The sequence below is a fragment of the Dunckerocampus dactyliophorus genome, chromosome 10, assembly GCF_027744805.1.
Source record: "Dunckerocampus dactyliophorus isolate RoL2022-P2 chromosome 10, RoL_Ddac_1.1, whole genome shotgun sequence".
Taxonomy (NCBI): Eukaryota; Metazoa; Chordata; class Actinopteri; order Syngnathiformes; family Syngnathidae; genus Dunckerocampus; species Dunckerocampus dactyliophorus.
The window spans coordinates 24,295,564-24,310,391 of record NC_072828.1 but is presented as its reverse complement, the minus strand read 5'-3'; the positions used below and the strand labels follow the sequence as shown (position 1 = coordinate 24,310,391).

Sequence of the window (14,828 nt, the reverse complement as noted above, 5' to 3'; positions counted from 1 at the left end):
TAATATTTTGACTGCTGATTTTTACGTTTTTGCTGTTTTTTTCTAGTTTAGTTTCAGTTTTCTGTGGCCATTAAAAAAGCAGCCACGTGCCGCACTTTAGACACTTTGGACTCGGGAGGTCCCAATCCTTTTATCTTTTCCATAACCTTTTGTTAGAAACATGAATTTGTGGAATTGAATATGGTTATGAAAACAGCTCTTCAAAGCATTAAAAATAATGCAACCAAAGTATTGCTGAATTGACTTTTTTATTACACAGCATGACCAACAATATTGTTTGGCTTTTATAACAAATCTCTGTGAGTCAGGTCCCTAATCCAATAAAAGATCCAATAAAAATGCATCCAATAAAAGATGAAATTGGAAAAAATGGGCGTGCAAAATACTTTTAGGGTAGGACTAATCATTTGACATGGTTATAGATCAATTTGTGATGTGATTTAGAAGATATATAAATATATATATATTTTTTTACGAATTCTCTTCCAAGGCAGTAGTAATTTATTGACGGTTCTTAGTATAGCAGCACTTCCCATGCGAGCTCCCCGCACCATGACCGAGCCGAATGTCCAACATCCAGTGTGAAACTGACTTCACCACGGTACACCGCGGACATGTCTGCAGGTGGTGTTGCGTTTTCTACTTCTCGCGGGTGGCGGGAGTCGAGTGGCGACCGGCTTTGAGGCGCATTACTCTACCTACCATGTTGGAGTGTGTCCCAGAGTTACGAACATTATACGGCAACCGGATTGGCCCAATCTCCTGGCCGACGCCGATTTTATCCAATCTTCAAAATACAGTGGATTGGCAACAGATCCCAACCCTGAAGATCGAATCGGGACATCCCTACTTTGGACACCCCTGCCTTAAACCCATGTATGGACCCCATGGCCCTGCTTTAGAGGGGGGATTATGAAACATGTGAATGAAACATAAACTGACAACAGGATATACTCATACACTGTGGTAATGTAGTATTTTTTTTGTTTAGTATTCAAACTTTATGCTACTAAAATGACATTAATTTTCTTCATATTTCTTTGGGCTGCCACAAATAAAAGTATGGGAAACGCCGGGATGTGTTGATTATTGCTCAATTTTGTTTTCGGTTGCAGAAGTTTAAAGTGAAACAGTCATTGTTTTTCCAGATGTTAATTTGTATCAATCCCTTGGGTTTATTGTGTTACAATGATGTCCCACTGCCAGGATGTGGAGTAGAGCCAATGAGCATCGTAGTGATGCCCCACTCCAACCCATCCGTTTCTGTGCAGGATCGCTTCAGATGTGTCAGATCAGCTCGGGACTTCACCCTCCCCTGTGATAACATGTTTTTGTCTTTCATTTACCTCAGTGAGTCCTCAGAGGAAGAGTTCTCCGCGGAAATGGACGAGGAGACTATTGGCCACAATGCAGTCAAGGCCTCCGCTGAACACACCTTGAACACACAAACAGGTGACACACAACATTGACAGTCACACCTAACAAACGCTTTACATTGCCTTTTCCCCACTTTTGATTGTTTACATGTGTGGTGTAAATGCATCATAGTCGTAGGAGGCGATTTACACACTAAACTGGGCTACAGTTTCATGTTGGAGCTACTTTGAGAGGCCCTTGATTAACTCTTTTCCTGAGGAAGCGACATGGTTTCCTGGCCTCCATCATCTATTTTGACATTGACATTCTTTCCTGGCTGTGTTATTGAGAGGGAAACGGCGTTATGAAACACTTTTACTAAATGTATTTCACGGTTGAGAGAGGGGATTAAAGATTCACTTGCATGTTCTCGCTATAGCGCTCGCTGATGTGCAGCTGTGTTTGTTTTAGGCCATAAATTTGCTATCACTTAGTTCCTGTGTGCACAGGAGATACTACAGTACCACAGTTTATGAGTATGTACTCTTGTCAGTTTATTATGTTTCATTAAGAAGCACAAGATGGAATTGGGGCTTTTCTAATCTCTCTCCTAAAGCAGGGCTATGGGTTCCATGGATGTGGGTGTAGGGCAGGGGTGTCCACAGTGCGGCCCAGCGGCCATTTGTAGCCCGCTGCACATTCTAAATATATAGTTTAACAGGAAAACTTTTTTAAAAAAACAGCAAAAATGGAAAAATCATTAATTTTACAAGAATAGACTCAAAATATGAAGAGAAAAACATTTTAATCTAATGAGAAAAAGTCGCAATTTTACAAGAATAATTTTTAAAAAAGTCATAATATTATGAGAAGCAAACAAAAGAACAAATGAAGCTGTAATTTTTGGAAAATTGGGCAGCAGAAAAAGTTATAAGGTCACAAGAAAATTTACAAGAAAAATGTTGAAATATTTAGAAAAAGTAAAAAAAAAAACAGCTAGAATTGGATGAGGATTAAGTCAAAATATTAAGAGAAAAGAGTGGTATTCTAACGAGAAAAAACTCTAAATTTTATGAAAATAATGTTATATTGAGGAAAAATAACCAAATTTTAGATTAAATATGAAAGATTTTTTAATGTCGTAATATTATGAAATAAAAACAAAACAACGAAGAAAGTTGTAATTTTTAGAAAAGTAGGTTGCAGAAAAAGGTCTAAGGTTACGAGAATAAAATAAAAGTATAGGTATAAAGTCCTAACATTACAAGAAGAAAGTTGAACTAGTTGGGGTAAAAACAACAGCAAAAACTGCTATAATTTTACGAAAATGAGGTAGAAATATTAAGAGAAAAAAATCATATTCTAGGGAGAAAAAAAGACGTACTTTTACGAGAATAACATAATATGAGGAAAAACAAAATCATCTTAGTGCGTAAAGTTGAAATATTAAAGAAAAATGTTATTTTTTTAAAAAGTCATAACAGGATGAAACAAACAAAACAAAATAAAGTTGTAATTTTTGGAAAATTTGGTTGGGGAGAAAGTTATAATATTATAGGAATAAAGTCATAATATTCCAAAAAGAAAATGTATGAAGATTATTTCAGCAGAAAGTTGTAATATATAACAACTGCAAAAATGGGGGGAACAAAAGAGCAAAGACTGAAGTTCTTACTAATAATAGCTTTGTCACCTATAATCACGAAGCCGAGATGCATTTTTTTCTTTAACTTTCTATAACTTCTTAGCATATCTACATGTGTTGGTTTACAAAATAACAATAAGTGTCCCTTCCTTCCTTTTATTTGTCAGTATGTGGCCCTCGTTAGAAAAAGTTGGGACGTCCGTAGTTTAGGGAGTCCGATAGCATCTGATCAGACTCAGATAAAAGTGAACGTTTATAGACGTGCTATGCAGTCCCAATCACTTCATATTGAAAGAAATAAGACATTATTATTATTGCATTTACATTATTGAAGGCAAACGCCTCCCTTCTCATTGAAATAAAGTAGATAGATCATGAAAAAGTAGATATAGTATCTTATGATATGATTCTAATGATTATACTTCGTGTTTGTCATACAGTGCATAAGAATAAAATACAGATAAATAAAGTACGATCAAAAATCATTGCAACGTCATTGTATTCCCTTTTTGGTGATGTGCCGTGATTAGACAGTATTTGTGAAAAGCAACTTTGTTTCTTGAGAACAGCAAAACTTGCCTTGCATGGTGAGATAACATCAGAACAAAGTTATTTTAGCCGGTGTGAAAAACCATTTACTATGCTGCATCAGGGAATGAGTGTTCTATGTTGTGTTAGCTTCGTGTGTCTAGATTGCTCTCACTGATCCTTTTCTTTCAGTATCTGTGCTCATATCTCTTTCTAATGTCTCTCCATGTCCTGCAGTAAATGCCCAGCGTCCACACTCTCTGTCAGTGACAGCCACAGCAGCACCGCAGTCCAACCTGTGGACGTGTCAGCGCGACGGCAAAGTGAAGCTTCGCATGGAGGACTCTGGCCTGGCCGCTGAGACCCCTTTGACGGTCCATCAACTCTTTGCCTCAACAGTGAAGAATTTTGGCAAATATACTGCTTTGAGCTGGAAGGAGGGCGAGCAGAAGAAGAGCCTGAACTATATAGAGTACTACAATACCTGCCGCACAGCAGCTAAGAGCTTCCTTAAGGTGAAGATGATGTTGATGAATATTGCTTAGTCATTGCCCCGGGTGGCTCAAATCTTTCTTGTTAGCGTATAAACAAATTGCCTTCATGAGGTTTTCCAGTTCAGCCCATTTCAGCCCGGATAATCTTTAAATTTATCCGATTTTACCTGAGCGTTTTACCCTGCGGTGTATTTGCTACTTACAATCAATCCTTTAGTAAATCCCGTTCAGCATTTCCTCACAAGCGTCACGCACACTCGGCACAACTTGGCTTGTATTCAGTTTTGCCATCAACACTCGTCTTGTTGATGTCATGTGGCAGCATATGTCAAGGGAATGTGGGAACCCCAGCAACGCAGCATGATGGAGTCATACTGAACCGCAAGCCTCACAGTACACTACTGATGATTATTACGAAACCCAACGCACGCACACGGTCATGTGGAGACTGATATTCACTTGGGTCACTCTTGACACGTCGTTGTAACATGAAGCTTTGTTTGTTTGTGCTGAGCATCGAATGAGCTCATTTTCCATCTTGTGGCCCATCATCCATTGTGGAAACATAACACAGGAGATGCCAGCGATCAAGGTGTGCTTGCAAACAGCAGAAAAACAAAACAATACAAGAAGGGAGCCTTCGGGAAAAAAAAAATAATCAAAGGGACAAAGAAACAAAACATGAAAAAGGGGGCTAACAGTCATTTGCAGTCTACAAACATCTGCTGTAATCCCACATATACAAAAGTGGTATAATTGAAAAGTAGTACAGTAATCCCTCCTTTATCGCGGTTAATTGGTTCCAGACTCGATTGTGATTAATGAATTTCCACAAAGTAGGATTTCCTCTTTATAGGTGTAATGATTTCATACTTATGGCATGGAAAACCTGTTTACAATCTCCTAAATACGGCTTTTAACATTATTAGAGCCCTCTAAACATGAACAAACGCCCCCTATAGTCACCTTTGCATTTGTATTGCCCACTATAGTAGCCAGTTAAGACATAAATAAAACCTGTACTCGTGTGTGGCGTAGTAAATGTATTCCCTTAGTGGCTGGCGGATAGGTGGGTGGAGGACAGGAAGTGACGTCAGGGTTTCAGGTTTTCAGCCCGTGTTATTATTATGCTATTTGTGCCTGTTGTGAGATAATTTAAACTTGCAATTAATGCCTGTAGTTGCGGCGATCAAGTCTGGTGCTTGTTTCACCAAACAATTACTCACACCTAGTGACCAATGTAGAATACTACATTCACTATTAAGAGTCGTCAACTGCCTTGTATTTTAGTTCATTTTGCCATTTCTATGCTTGAAAACGCTTAATGAAGGCAAAAAATACATACAATTTGCTTAAATATTTTAAAAAACTAATAGGCCATATTCAACCATGAAACAGCATGATTTATTAATATGTTTGTCAAACCATCAAATGCCCAACAACCCATAGTTCATCACGGTGAATTGGTTCCAGACCCGACAGCGATAAGTAAATTTCCTTGTGTGTCTTTTGATAAATGTCTTCCGGACATGTGGACAGGAAGCGACGTAGGGGTATCAGAGTTGAGTTTTAGCTGCAGTCGATGTTGTTATTAGGATGATGACTATTATTGCTATTATTGTTATATTATTGTGCCTGTTGTGAAATTACGATGGCGTATCAGGACCACATTGAAAAAAGAAAAAAACATTTCGAGTACAAGAATAAAGTTGCAAATTTACGAGAAAAAAAGTTATATATTTACGAGCAAAAAAGTCGTACATTTACGAGAAAAAAATTCTTAACGTTACCTTTGGCCCTGGACAAAGGTAACGTTAAGAATTTTTTTCCCGATGTCCCCCCTTTTCATAGCTGTCTCAGACAATGCCTGTTATGACGGAGTATTACAATAACCTGAGATTTCGAGAATAAAGTTGTAAATTTACAAGATCAAAATCAAAAAGATAAAAGATTTTCCCTCTGACACGTAATGTTATGACTTTATTCTCGTAGATGTAAGACTTCATTCTTGTAAATTTGCAACTTATTTCTTGTAAATTTACGACCTTTTTTTCTCGTTAATTTACGACTTTCTTCTCGAAATCGCAGGTTGTTTTTTTTCCCCTAAAGTGTCCCTAATATTTATGAATTAAATAATTATAAAATAATAAAAGCCTGTTGTTGGCGATCCTCTGGTGTGCGTGAGTAGTGACACCTGGTGGCCAGTGTAGACAGTTCCTCAACGTCTTGTATTGCCTTAAACCCCTATTTTAGAACATTTTTATACTTGAAAATGCTTAATTTAGGTAAAGAATACATAACATTTGCTTAAATATGGATTTTTTTTTTTACTAATAATAGGGCCTAGTCAACCACCAAAGAGCAATCATTTATTTATTAATACATTTTTGAAAAAACGCAATTTGAGTGATGGGAGTGATGTTCAAGCCGTGGAGTGAGGGTCGACTTTATAGATTATTTTAGGAATGATGAGTGAGGCCTTAACATCTGACTATGTGTAAGCAATAAACACTAAACGTCCGTCGGGTATGTTTGTGTCTCTGCAGCTGGGGTTACAACGTTACCACGGCGTCGGTATCCTGGGCTTCAACTCTGTAGAGTGGTTCATCGCTGACATTGGAGCCATTTTGGCAGGGTGAGTTGTATATTCATCTGTCCAGGCAGTGACCACCATGTTCCCTCATTGATCAATTATGGCTTTATACTTTATACTTCTCTCCTTCCATAATTACAAGCTTATTGAGCTTGAAGGGAAAAATAAAAGGGAAATTTAGCCACGCTTCCTCACCTACAGGGGTGTCGAAAATTAGGTTGCAAAAAAAGTTATAATATTACGAAAATGAAGGCAAATAAAATTGCAGTTTTGGAAAATTAGGTTGCGGAAAAAGTTTGAATATTCCAAGAATAAAGGCAAAATATTATGGGAATAAAGTCATAATTACAAGAAGAAAGGTGAAATAGTTGGGGGAAAAAAACAAGAGCAGAAATGAAAAAACAAATTTTATGAGAATGAAGTCAAAATATTAAGAGAAAAAAAGTCATATTCTCATGAGAAAAAAGTCACAATTTTATGAGAATAAATTCCAGTGAGAAACTATGAGAATGTTTTGGAAAAATAGGTTGGGGAAAGTTATAAAATTATGGGGATAAAATCTAAATATTACAGGGATAAAGTCATAATATGAGGAAAATAAAAAATTACAAAGATTATTTAAGAAAGTTTAAATATTTGAAAAGTTTAAAAATATGCAAAAATGGGGAGGAAAAAAGAGCAAAGAGCGAATTTCATACGAATACTGTATCACCAATAACACAAAAAGCTGAGATGCAGGTTTTTCTTGAAATAGTCAAACCTGTCTTAGCTGCCACCTTTCTATAACGGCCACCTGCCTGTAGCGGCCACTGAAAAATCCCCCGCAGAAAATATGCGTGTTGTAGACCCTGTGTATAGCGGTCACCTGTCTAACGCGGCCAGCGGCCGCCCATTTTGTATCCCTTGGTCAATATCTGACCGCATATAGCGGCCAAAATATCGACTCAAGCAGAAGCTTCATGCACAAAAAGGTTTCGTTTTTTAAGCAATGGAGCCGTCATGTGTAGACTTTAATTACTGAGTCCTAGCTTAGTCGCAATCATTCACAAGATCCACACAAACTGTCAGTTGTTCCACATAAAAGCCGTCTTCTTACTTTGCAATGCCGCCCTGAAAAGATTCAATGACGGCCAAAACGGTAGTCTTCCCACTTTGCAATGCCGCCGTGAATAGATTCTAAAATGGCCAAAACACCTGAATAAAACATCTAAAATTTCACTTAATTGCCGACTCATTAGAGATTAGAAGCCCATTCAATAAGAAAGGAGCGATGGTATTGTTAGTTTACAACGATCTTCGCACCTCCTCCGCACTCTATTGTTCACGTACACACCCATTCATGACGCGTATCCTGTTCGATCCCATTCCTCAGGCTTGTTCACTAAAATTTTTATTTCTTGCTTTTAAAATCGTGTTTAAAAAAAAAAATCAAAGATGGAAATTAATTTTTAAAAATATTCCTCCGCTACTTATATTTTTATAATTTTATTACCTTCTTTGATTTCATTTTTAAAATCATTTTTAAACAATACATTTTTTATTTTTGTGAACATGTTAATATGTGCGCACACAAATTCAAATTGGCCGCCAACCTGTCTCTAGTGGCCACTTTTGCCATTTCCCTTCAGCGGCCGCTATAGACAGATTTGACTGTATATATAACTTCTTAGCATATCTACTGTACATGTGTTGCTCTATAAAATATCAAATTGACCCTTGCATCCTTTCACTTTTGTATGTGAACGTCAGTGGAGAAAGTTTGGACACCCCTGCCCTAGTAGTATGTGGCGAGACACGAGATAAGTAACGGGACGCATTGATCGGTCAAGGGCAGCTATGTGAGCTGGTTACTAAACACCTGCTTATGCAATGTTAATTTTGATGGGATTATGCATTTTCTGTTTGCCTGTTAATTGTGCAACCATTTAGGTAAGCGAGGAGCAGAGTTTGGCTCTAAATCACGCAACAGTTGTTCCTTTGACATTCATAATGACGGAACAACACTGCTTGTTGAGTCGAAGGTTATTGCATAAAACAATGTCCTGCTGGAGAGCCTCAGAGTGCTCAAATGGGTTATTTGGAGGTTGATGTTAGGAAATAACGATTAAAAGAAACAAGTAAATGTGTGCTAAACATGACCTTTTTGTGTTGCAGTGGCTTTGCTGTGGGCATCTACACAACCAATTCTCCAGAGGCTTGTCAGTATGTGGCCGAGAACTGCAAGGCCAATATCCTTGTAGTGGAGAACCACAAGCAGCTGCAGAAGATCCTTCAGGTGCGACACAAACACACAAAATGGTTCACCACGGCTGACCATAACGAGGGCCCTCTCTGTATATATTTACATATTTACAACATACCAGCCACATTTTCACCAATTTCCAATTCTGTCTATTCTCAGGTACAAGACCAGCTGCCAAACTTGAAAGCCATCATTCAATACAAAGGTGCACTAAAAGAGAAGAGACCAAATCTTTACAGTGTAAGTGAATATTGCCTATTTATACTTAACTATATTGCGTGCACAAAGGCAGCAGTACATTCAGCATTGTCTCTTGACGGCAGTGGGCTGACTTCATGGAGCTGGGACGTGACGAGCCTGATGATCCGCTTGATGAGATCATCTCTAGCCAGAAGCCCAATCAGTGCTGCATGCTCATCTACACTTCAGGGACCACCGGGCAGCCCAAAGGAGTCATGCTCAGCCACGACAACGTGAGTTGCACATGACATTGTGTCACATGTGCCTGGAATAGACGCTTTTTAGCGATGATCCACATAGACCTTTCACGGTAATTTCACCAGTATTTAAGCCTCACCCACAAAATTTAAAGAGGAAAAAAAGATTTGTACATAAATATAGGCCACACCGATCTACAAGCTGCAGGTGTCCGTGTTGTAATATGTGATATTTAGTATACAGACAGATGTTAGGCAGAAAGAATTTATAAACTTATAATTAAATAAACAGTGCATGTAAGATGGTTGGTTAAACAGTCGCCTGCCAAAAAAGTCATTTATCGCTGTCTGTCTATTTCTCTTGGGAACTTAAACCACTAAAGTCGTCCTCTTCAGGTGTTGGAACCGAACAGCCCCACAATTCCCTCAGCACACGTGCCGCCGGTCTCTCCCCTTCTTCTGTTGTCGCTGCTAGCGTCACTCCTGCCCTGATGCAAATCAGCCCCCGTACCCGTGCTGTCCTTCGCAGCATGAAGCAGTCCAGCTCCAAATCTCCTAGATCTGCAAGATCGATCGTCTTCAACTTGAAAGCCACGCATCTCATGCACCTCTCTACGCATTCCCCATGAGTCGTTATGTGCTGATCCATACTGAAATGTCGATGCTGCTGAAACCAGATCATGAGGCTCTTAAATCGATTTTCAAAACAAATGATCAATGCCGATATGTCAATCATTTGACGTAATGTATATCATTAACAGAACACAGTGGAAAGTAACAAAATTATTGAGACCTTGTCTAAATGGTAGGTGGTAGGTTATACCTAAATTAACTCATAAGTTACTCACATTGTACACAAAACACAATAAGGACATTTACAATGCAGCAATAAAAAGATAACATACAAGAATTAAATGAAACGGTAATAAAAAAAATGACAGACCAACTTTTTCCTTTTATCCCTGATGTTATCTTACATTCTTAAAATACTGTCCTAGGCTCGTCTGGAAGGATAACCTCCTCTTCTGCTCCAGGATCTCCTTGTAACAGGTCACAGAACCCATGACCTCTCTAGTGTTCATTAGCATTGGATGATCCTTATCCTTATCCCGTCACACTAAGCAAGAATCAAGCAGAAACAGACGGAATGAAAAAGTTGAAAAATTCACGCCACATTTGGGAGAGGACTTTAAATTCGTAAGCTTGGCTTCTTCTTTCCTTGGCGGCATGTCGTGATGTGCCAGTGGCCGGTGGTGGAGCTTGCTCCTTTTTTCCTTGGTGGCATGATGTGATAAGAATTGACGACGCGTCAGTGGTGAGTGATGTTTCAGCAGGCGGAGTGGGTTTCAGCACCTCTTTTCAGTACCTCAGCACTGGTCACGCCGGCGGCTGATGTTGAACTTACCTCCGCTCCTTTTTTCCTTGGCGTATGAAGTAACGTGAATAAGGCAACGCTTCACAGTGACGTTTCAGCAGCAGCCGTTTTTTCTTTCTTTTTCAATTGAGATCAGAATATCTACCGTAAGAATATTTAGTATGCAGTCAGAGTGCAGTATTTTTTTTTCTTTTTTCAGAGTGCAGTTAGCATACCTTTCGAATGCCGTTGGATATTTTTCCACTTTAAAACCACCTTGAAAGGTTTTAGCTTGCTCAAAACATTCGGGCCCTAATATTTGGAATGTACTCAGAATTTTTACAATGCACTTTGAGTATCCAGGAATAAACCATGAATTTTCATTCTGACGGCATCCTGGCTCATTCCACCTGTGGTGCAACTAGGGTATTAATGATGGCCATGACAGTCAAGTGGTTAGGACCGGGCAAGAGCGGGCAATATTGGTGGGAGTTTTATGATGTTCGTTTTCAATTCCCTGATGATGGTTTCCCTTTACTTTGTTGCACTGCGGCTCGGGAGACATAATGAAGTGCAAAAAGTAAATAAGCAAGGAAAAAATACCACCTTATGGTACATACGGAGTTTTAGGTAGTAAGGGTTCAAATGAAAGGGTCAAAATGAGTAGGTTATTTTTTTAGATAGACAATTAACTTAGTTTGGCGGACCTTTGTATTTTTCCTTGTCTTGCTATGTCCATTTTATACGAGCACTCATGTATTCTTTTCTTTTTGTCCTCTCAGCTGACTTGGACCGCACGTTCCACCAGTCGCCATGTGAGCCTGACGGACGCCACAGAGTCCCAGGAGGTGGTGGTCAGCTACCTCCCCCTAAGCCACATCGCAGCTCAGATGGTCGACATCTGGGTCAACATGAAGGTCGGGGGGGTTACACACTTTGCCAACCCAGATGCGCTGAAGGTGAGTTCCCAGTGTAGCAAGCACGTCATGTGCGTCTTACAGAGCAGTGTGTAATCAGCTGTGAAAACAACACATTCACGCATATAAAATAAAAGGTCTATCCTCGTGCCTCTTAAACACACCATGCTTGTTTGTTTGTTTGCAAACAGTCTTTTCTTGCAACAAGTGCACGTGTGTTGTGTCATATCAGGGCTCTCTCGTGAACACCATGAAGGAAGTGCGGCCTACGGCCTTCTTGGGGGTGCCGCGTGTCTGGGAGAAGATGCAAGAGAATATGAAGTCTGTCGGAGCCAAGTCCTCCGCTGTGCGCCGAAAAGTTGCCTCATGGGCCAAAGATGTGGGTCTGCAGACCAATCTGAGCAAGATGAATCAGTACGTGCACAATTTGAATATCAGTGCTTTTTTTTAGCTCTGGTTTGATGCGTGACGTGTTGTCTACACTTGCTTTGTCATAAGAAGCAGAGCAGCAGATCACACACCGCTGAGCTACCAAATAGCCAAGAAGCTTGTGTTCAAGAAGGTGCGCAAGGCTCTGGGTCTGGACCGCTGCCACAGGTGCTACACAGGCGCTGCCCCCATAACCAGAGACACTCTGGAGTTCTTCCTCAGCCTGGACATTCCACTGTACGAGCTGTACGGCATGAGCGAGAGCACGGGGCCTCACACCGTCTCCCTCCCAGATGCTTTTCGGCTCACCAGGTATTGGTTGTTTCCTTGTGTTCCCGTAGTCAAAATAATTACTGAGTGAATTAAGTGTGGCGATGGTTTGTCTTGCAGCTGTGGCAAGGAACTCCCGGGCTGCAAGACAAAGCTACACAACCCAGACGAGGACGGGAACGGAGAGATCTGCTTCTGGGGTCGCCACATCTTCATGGGTTACCTCAACATGATGGACAAGACAGAGGAAGCTATAGACGCGGAGGGCTGGCTGCACTCCGGCGACCTCGGTAAACGCGACCAGAATGGATTCCTCTTCATCACGGGGAGAATTAAAGGTATGCTGGTAGCTCTGGTCGTTTTCATGTGTTACCATGTCAGGATTAGTCACGAGAAGAGCACTAAACATCTCCATTGTGACCTTGAGCTTCGCTGCACCTCAGCATCCTCAGGTTACGAATGAGTTTGGTTCCGAGGCCGTGATGTAAGTCGGGTTTTATTGTAAGTTGGAACTTGAACCTAAATTATATCTAAATTAACTCCTAAGTCACTCACACTGTCCACAAAACACATGAATGACATATAAAATACAGTAATGAAAAGCTGACATACAAGAATTAAAATAATAAAAAGAAAACAACTCCTTACTTTTATCCCCGTGGTTGTCTTACCTTCCTAAAATATTCTCCCAGGCTGGCAGGATAACCTCTTCTCGGTAACAATTACTCTCTTCTCATTTTCACACTCATGGTGATGTCTTTCGTTTTCTTTGGCGCACTGCCGCTGGGGAGACATCATGAAGTCCAAAAAGTTAATAAGCGGTGTTATCCTTCCTCAGTGTGGCTGCGCAAACACACACTGTATTCTTCCGCCCAGCACGAGGCGCACATTGCACTGTGGCACGTATTCTTCCGCCAGGCGGGCGCTCTTAATGACTTTTCACATTTACGCACCAAAATTATGATTTTAATGACTTGCTATTACACTGAATGCCTCTGAAACTGAGCGCCACCCTATTAAAACTCTTAATAATGGTAACACTCACTAAGAATGTTAATATGGTTTATTTCAAATGGCAAACATGCATGACAAAGTTACGTTGAAGCACATCACATGTTTACACTTGCACAATTCAACATGTAGGAAAAAACAGTCGATAATACTGCTCATTTTTCATTGAATGAAAAATGTTGTGATGGTTGTACTACCTTATTTACTGAACGACCACTGTAGACTATAAACAAAATAATAAACATCCTGTTAAATGAATACCTCTCTGACCTCTCTGATTATTATTATTATTATTATTATTTTTGTGGGAATATATGTATTGGAACTCATGTGTACCTAATTGTGAGTATATAAAATAGAGAAAATGTTTTTTTTTTATTTTAGAGTTAATAATCACAGCCGGAGGAGAGAACATCCCTCCTGTACCTATCGAGGATGCAGTGAAGGAAGCTTTGCCCCTGATAAGCAACGCCATGCTGATAGGAGACAAGAAGAAGTTTCTGTCCATGCTGCTCACCGTGAAGGTATGAACAAACATTGACACTCTATATAAGCTTTGCAGCCTCCGTCACGCTTGCAAAGTCATCAGAGAGGACGCCTTGGAGATAAGATGTATGGGGCAGACAAGCAGTCTCATATGCATGTGTTCTGGGGTCACACTGCCATCTGGTGGTTGATTGGTAATATTGCAAGACCCCATGAGAGCTGCAGGAAAGCCATTCTTACATTTTCTATACTGTTAGTCGTCATTAGGAGAGCTGGAGCCTATCCTAGCTGACTTCGGGTGAGTACACCCTGGACTTTTCACCAGTCTTTTATGACAAAAGACTTGTAATTGTTCTTTTAATTCCAGCGGAAAATATAATTAAAACTGGGATTGGCCGGCAACCAGTCTAGGGTGTACCTCGCCTCTCGCTCAGTCTGCTGGGATAGGTTCCAGCACACCCCGTCGACCCTAGTGAGGACAAGCGACATAGAGAGTGAATTAATGAGTATAATTAAGTCTGATTTCCTCTCCAGTGCCAGGTGAACGCCGAAACAGCCGCCCCGCTGGATGAGCTCACCCCGGAGGCCGTGGAGATCTGCAAGAAACTGGGCAGTAAGGCCACGCGCGTCTCTGACATCGCAGGCGGCCGCGATCGCGCCATCAACGCCGCCATCCAGGAAGGGATTAACCGTGTGAACGAGAAAGCGACCTCCAACGCTCAGCGCATCCAGAAGTGGCACATTCTGGAGGAAGACTTTTCCATCACTGGAGGGGAACTGGGTGAGTAGACTTGACCTCAGTGGATATTAGTGATCACCCGATATCGCTTTTCATGCGTGATATCAATATTGATACTGCCGATAACAATACCCAGTGGTGTTCAATCTTTTTTTTTTTTAATTCCCAAAATCAAAGGATGTGGGGGCCACTTTGATACTTTTATAGATTTTTGTTAAATATGATAAAAACTTTAAAATGTTTTTAATATATATGTATATATATATATATATATATATATATATGTATATACATATACACAGTGTTCCCTCGTTTAACGCAGGGTTA

The 14,828-nt window shown here is 40.2% G+C and overlaps 1 protein-coding gene across 4 annotated transcripts in view; it reads left to right on the top strand.

Moving 5' to 3' along the window:
* Positions 1 to 14,828, top strand: part of acsbg2 (acyl-CoA synthetase bubblegum family member 2) — a 28,752-nt gene that overhangs the window by 11,991 nt on the left and 1,933 nt on the right. For 3 of the 4 annotated variants that reach the window (XM_054789216.1, XM_054789217.1, XM_054789214.1), the window contains 12 exons: positions 1,352 to 1,452; positions 3,767 to 4,044; positions 6,570 to 6,658; positions 8,771 to 8,891; positions 9,018 to 9,098; positions 9,182 to 9,331; positions 11,432 to 11,608; positions 11,799 to 11,980; positions 12,065 to 12,307; positions 12,386 to 12,603; positions 13,661 to 13,800; positions 14,297 to 14,543. In XM_054789216.1, the coding sequence (XP_054645191.1) occupies positions 1,352 to 1,452; positions 3,767 to 4,044; positions 6,570 to 6,658; positions 8,771 to 8,891; positions 9,018 to 9,098; positions 9,182 to 9,331; positions 11,432 to 11,608; positions 11,799 to 11,980; positions 12,065 to 12,307; positions 12,386 to 12,603; positions 13,661 to 13,800; positions 14,297 to 14,543 (2,027 nt within the window). The remainder of the gene's footprint in view (positions 1 to 1,351; positions 1,453 to 3,766; positions 4,045 to 6,569; positions 6,659 to 8,770; positions 8,892 to 9,017; positions 9,099 to 9,181; positions 9,332 to 11,431; positions 11,609 to 11,798; positions 11,981 to 12,064; positions 12,308 to 12,385; positions 12,604 to 13,660; positions 13,801 to 14,296; positions 14,544 to 14,828) is intronic. The other variant, XM_054789215.1, reaches the window with a different exon arrangement.